Source organism: Glycine max, chromosome 1, assembly GCF_000004515.6.
Source record: "Glycine max cultivar Williams 82 chromosome 1, Glycine_max_v4.0, whole genome shotgun sequence".
NCBI lineage: Eukaryota > Viridiplantae > Streptophyta > Magnoliopsida > Fabales > Fabaceae > Glycine > Glycine max.
Genome location: NC_016088.4, coordinates 47,831,136 through 47,837,135, shown reverse-complemented (window position 1 = coordinate 47,837,135; position 6,000 = coordinate 47,831,136). Strand labels below are relative to the sequence as shown.

The 6,000-nt window shown below is 38.1% G+C and overlaps 1 protein-coding gene across 1 annotated transcript; it reads left to right on the top strand.

The window, feature by feature from the left end:
- On the top strand, positions 1-2,425 carry LOC100788739 (UDP-glucuronate 4-epimerase 3). The gene has a single exon (XM_003516990.5). It carries the CDS (start codon positions 646-648, stop codon positions 1,960-1,962), a length of 1,317 nt encoding a protein of 438 aa, XP_003517038.1. The 5' UTR covers positions 1-645; the 3' UTR covers positions 1,963-2,425.
- The last annotated feature ends 3,575 nt before the right edge of the window (positions 2,426-6,000 follow it).

The following is a 6,000-nucleotide window of genomic DNA, read 5'->3' as shown; positions in this document are numbered from 1 at the left end:
TCTCCAGCCAATCAAATTAGCATATTATTGCATCTTTTACTACCCACCCCACTTTGCATTGCATTTCCTCAATGAACAGAGCACCTTTTGTTCTTTCAGAGACAAATGGAGGAAACACTAACAACACAAAAAAATACTACTCAAATGCATAATCCTAGTTCATTAAATTAACCTCTTAATCCCCAATTTCTCCAATCTTCTTCATCCACATTTCCTCAAAATGTTCCAACCCCCCCCCCCCCCCCCCTCTCCCTCTCTATGATTACTATCTTTAAATTTTGAAACCTTTTTCTCTGTAAAACTATAAACCCAAAAGGGAGACCCATTCCTCCAAGAAACTAGAAGATTCCCATTTCCCACATACAAATATTTCTTTTTTCTTTTATTTTTTTTAAAGAAAAATAAACTCACCAAACATCTCCCTTTTTATTTGTTCCCTGTTCTCTCCATCACTTTCCCCATCTCAGAAACAAACAGAACCAAACCACCACCACCATTATAATACACTCCCTGCAAACCCTAGAAACCCAATAATTTGGGGGAACCTCAACCCAATCCCAGAAACCAAAATCGGCCTCGCAATTTAACGAAACCGAGGAAGAGAAATCGTGGGCACCCTTCAAAATTCGAGATTTCCCCGACAAAATGTCCCAACTGAAGCCAATGTCGCATATAGACAGTGCCCCTTCGACCCCAGGGAAGTTCAAGATGGAGAAAGCTTCGTACTTCAACCGCGTGCGGTGGCACACCTCGCTGGCGAAGCTCGCAGTGTGGTCCTTCGTATTCCTGGGCGCGATCTTGATCTTTTTCCTCCGGTCGCCGGCGTCGTCGCCGGTTCCGGCGGACCTCTCCCGGCGGTCTCTGCGGACCTACAACTGGGGCGGACCCGTCTGGGAGAAACGGGTCCGGGCCTCCGCCCAGATCCGTTCCCGAAACGGGTTCGCCGTTTTGGTCACCGGGGCCGCCGGTTTCGTCGGCACCCATGTCTCCGCGGCCCTCAAACGCCGCGGAGACGGGGTGCTGGGACTTGATAATTTCAATGACTATTATGACCCTTCACTAAAGCGTGCACGCCAGGGACTCTTGGAGCGCTCTGGGGTGTACATAGTGGAGGGTGATATCAATGATGAAGCACTCTTGAGGAAGCTTTTTGAGGTTGTGCCTTTCACTCATGTGATGCACTTGGCTGCTCAGGCTGGTGTGAGGTATGCCATGGAGAATCCTGGCTCTTATGTGCATAGCAACATTGCTGGATTTGTGAATTTGCTTGAGGTTTGTAAGAGTGTGAATCCACAACCTGCTATTGTGTGGGCCTCTAGTAGCTCAGTTTATGGACTCAACACTAAGGTTCCATTCTCTGAGAGGGATAGGACTGATCAGCCTGCTAGTTTGTATGCTGCAACTAAGAAGGCTGGTGAGGAGATTGCTCACACTTATAACCATATCTATGGTCTTTCATTGACTGGCTTGAGGTTCTTCACTGTTTATGGCCCTTGGGGTAGGCCTGATATGGCTTACTTCTTCTTTACTAGGGATCTTTTGAAGGGGAAGTCCATCCCTATATTTGAGGCCGCAAATCATGGAACCGTTGCGAGGGATTTTACTTACATTGATGATATTGTGAGGGGTTGTTTGGGGGCTTTGGATACTGCAGAGAAGAGCACAGGAAGTGGGGGGAAGAAGAGGGGGCCGGCACAGTTGAGGATTTTCAATTTGGGGAACACTTCGCCTGTTCCAGTTAGTGATCTTGTGAGCATTTTGGAGAGGCTTCTGAAGGTTAAGGCGAAGAGGAACATAATGAAGTTGCCGCGGAATGGGGATGTGCAGTTTACTCATGCCAACATTAGCTATGCTCAGATGGAGCTTGGGTACAAGCCGACCACGGATCTGCAGAGTGGTTTGAAGAAATTCGTGCGGTGGTACCTGAATTACTATTCTGGCGGGAAGAAAGCTGTTGAGTGACTGATTCTTTTTACCATGTGATAATGTCTTTGAATTCTTGTTCATTATGATTCTTGTGATTGTTCCTTAGCGTTTCTCTGTTCGTTGTACGATCACCGCGTTTCATGTGTCAAGGATGATGCCATATAAGGAGGAAGTAGGAACCTTGTTTCCTGCACTGGGGAAGTTTTGTTGTTGGTGGAGATTAAGGCCCAGGCACCGATTTGCTGTGTCCAAGAAAACCAGATACATCATATTCTCTTTTATTCTTTTTTTCTTGAATGTAATTGTTGTAGTTTTAGAAATGTAGCATTCATGACTGATAGAGCATATGCTGATTGGTGGCAATGTATAATAATTGTTAAGAAATGGTATTAAAATCACACAATAGTTTGATTTCCGGTTTTTGGACTGAATGAGTCAATAAGACATGTATTTTATTTGCTTATGTAATTTTTCAGCTATAAATGGACTCCTGTATTAATAATTCTTGCACAGCTCTACTACTGTGTTGCTATTGCTTTCATTTTGGAGGTGCTCTGTGGCACCAGGCACCCCTTTCTCATGGAAAAGCCAGCGTGTTGTATGTGTTTATCAGTATATTAATAGGAAGTTCTTGAATGTTATTGTAGATGCTTGATTTTATTGTTTGATTAATGGTTTGTAAGTTGCTAGATTTGTAAGAAGCACTTGCAGCTTGCTTTTAATGATTTGTTACCATTTGAAGGGATTAGTTTTTGAAATAATTTTTGGAATTAACTTGCAATTTTGATAGCATTTTGGTCTCGTTATCTGATATTCTTGATGCCATTTTCACAGCAGCCATTTTCTTTGTTTTGCTTGTGTCACCATGTTTTTGTCCGCTTATAGTAGTTCTATGTAAATGTGTGATGTCTTTCTTTTAAGGACATTCTTCTAATATGTGTGCTATTCCTTTTCGTTTCCATTTTCTATCTAATCTTTCTAAATTTAACTTTTCATTTTTGAATACCATTTATTTGTCTTTTCGTTTCCTTTTTGTATAGATTGAAGTTTTCCCCCTTTTGATAAAGATTGTACAGTGTTTAATCTGAGAGAGATCGTTTTGGTATGAGATGTTACTTCCAAGCACACTGTTACTGGATTTCTTAGAATCACCTTACCTTTGCCTTTGTTTATTTACATTTATTTAAGATGAATTTTCCATTTATACGAGTAATGAAGACCTTTTGGTAAAAGCAATGTTTCTACATATACTATTAAGCATGTCATTGTCGTCGTCCTAAATAGGCGAGCAATTTTGAATATTTAAAAGGCATCAAGATTTTGTCAAGTTGGAATCTACATGGTATCAATTGTTGTACTGCCTTTCTGCCATATTGCTTGGAAATATTTATCACTAAGATCTGTCTTCACTATTCAAGCTTTCTATCACATTAGCTATTTAGAAATATTTATCACTAATTAGGAAGCTCATAATCCTCACAATCAGTTGAAGACAAATTATAACGGAAACTATGAAAGCTGCTGAAGTTGGTCTTAAGTACTCAATATATATATGAGAAATCACTCACACCAAAACTACCTGAAATTTTTAACATTTCAATTTTGGTAAACTAATTTAAAAAGGATTGTTATTTGTAAATAAATAGTGTTTTATAAGATTTTTGTAATTAAATAAATAAAGAGAAATAAATGTATTAAAATAATAATTTGAGAGAAAATAAAAAGGTATTTTATATATGCATTTGATAACAAATAAAATAAAGTTTGTTTTTATAAAATAATAAAAATAAATAAAATAATAGGTTGTGAGTACCCTAGGTATAAATAGCGATATGTTAGGTCAGACGGTAACTTTTACGACTGTTCATTCTTTCAATTTCGTTTTCTCTTTCCTCCTCCCTAAAATCCTTTCTTTTTCCCGTAGTCCACTAAACATGTCTAAATTAAATGACGATTTCAGACTCATTCACCGTTGGATCGTCGTAAAATTTGAGCACCACGTTTGAAACCCAATTCCGAGCATTTTCACCGTTGGGAATTGTAAAAACATGTCAGAGCTAAGAGAAGTACCCTTTGCACCCTAGCTTTCTCTTTTCCCGTAGAAACCCAAAATGGTCTTACTAAAACTATGATCCTGGTTTCGTTAATCGTTGGATTTTCATGAAATTTGGATATGTTGTTCGAAATTCAATTGCTCACACTTTCACCGTTGGGATTTTCAAGATAATATTTGTGGAGGGAGAAAAAGGAATTGCATGAAGACAGTACAAGTTGAGACTTCAATCCCTTCTCCGTCTCTCTGACGTTTGGGAACTCTATCGGAGCAGTCGGAGGAAAAACTTGAGGAATCTCAGAAAACCGCTAGAGATGTCGTTATTGCTGTCGGAAGACACATGAGTCCGCTTAGAGGTAAGGGATGAGTTATTCACAATTAGGCATTAGTGAGAACATGTGTAGAGATCCTTAGAGGATTAAATTGGGGTTTTATTTTGGGATGTTTATTAAATTGCAATTTTTTCCTTTATAATTATAAATAAAATATTGATGTTCTGATGAGAATTGCTTGATAAATTGTGCTCTTGATATTTATATATTTTGACCTATGATTTTGATATAATCGTGTAATATTATTTGAGGGGTTTTAGTCCCCAGGTTGTGATAGTCTTTTGGATAAATTGTTATATTGAGGATATGAAATGATGATTCAAATTGTGAGTATGTGGTGAATTGAACATGTGATGAATGATGGAATATATGTATATTGAGATGTGTATTGTGTTGTGAGCTATGAATTGTGCAATCACACAACTGTAAGACCCTTTAAGGGCGACGAGTTTTGCGCGACAAGTATTGTGATGAGATCCATTGTGGGAACCCGACGAGTTTAATCACAAGCTTGACGAGTTAAAATGATTTGAAAATAATTGAGTAGTTGTGTGTATTGCATAGTTCATAGGTAAAGTGAATATGATTCATGAGGTGTGACAACATGCTATTTTGAGATTATACCATTGTAATTGAGATCGAGTGTATGTAATAAACTGAGTATGCACGTGATTGAGATGTTGTGTGCATTGAGTTATAAACTATGGATTGTACAATCAAATGACTATAAGACCCTTTAAGGGCGATGAGTTAATGCTAAGACCCTTAAAGGACGACGAGTTAAAAATATTTGAGAACAATTGAGGAGTCGTGTGTTTTGTACAGTTCATAGATATAGTTTGTGTGCTAAAATGTTTTTTGGGTTGGACCTGAATCAGGAGGGAGAGACCCTGACGGACTCTTCGGAGTGTAGGTCTTGGGGGGTCACCGGATTTGATGATATTGTGTTTTGACTATTTAATATCCGAATGTTGTGAAAATGAATGAGACGTGTGGTGAAATAACGTGAGTTATGCTCAAGTAAATTGTATTTTGTTATATAATATTTATACCTATATGTTGTTTTATTTTTCTCTATTAGTTATGAATGTGATAATTCACTCCTTGTGTGTTGTTTGTGTTTGGATCCTGTGATGATCTCGAACTTTGTGTTTGGGGGAGTAGATGAATAGGTGGATGACTATGAAGAACCTCATGCTAGAGGACACGGAAACACAACGCTCTGATAGGATGTGACATTAGGATATAGGTTTTATATTAATTGTATGAAGCTTAGACGACCTTGTTTGAGCCGAGATGACTTTATTATTTATTTGGACAAGTTTGAATATGATTTAAAAGGAAGGGAATGTGAGCCTTTTATCCCTTTGAAAGGCTTGTATTTAAAAATGTTTTAAAAATACTTTTAATTAATATTTGAATTTTTATTCCTTTATTAGTATATATGTGAGGGGTAGAGGGTGTCATATTTAGTGGTATCAGAGCAGGTCGAACCTTTCGGCCGGTGTGTTATGTGCTTATCCTATTCTGGTGTGCACTCTGTGTGGTTACTTATGACTAGTTTTGATGAACATGCTTGAATTGTTAATTGTATTTTCCTTTGCATGATCAAATGAGACTTAATAAAAATACTTGTATGTGCCTTGCATCCTTAATGTTTGCTATACCATAAATCCACTGTTGAGTCAT

Coding starts and splice junctions, on each gene's coding strand:
- LOC100788739 (XM_003516990.5), top strand. CDS start 646: ATGTCCCAACTGAAGCCAATGTCGCATATAGACAGTGCCCCTTCGACC.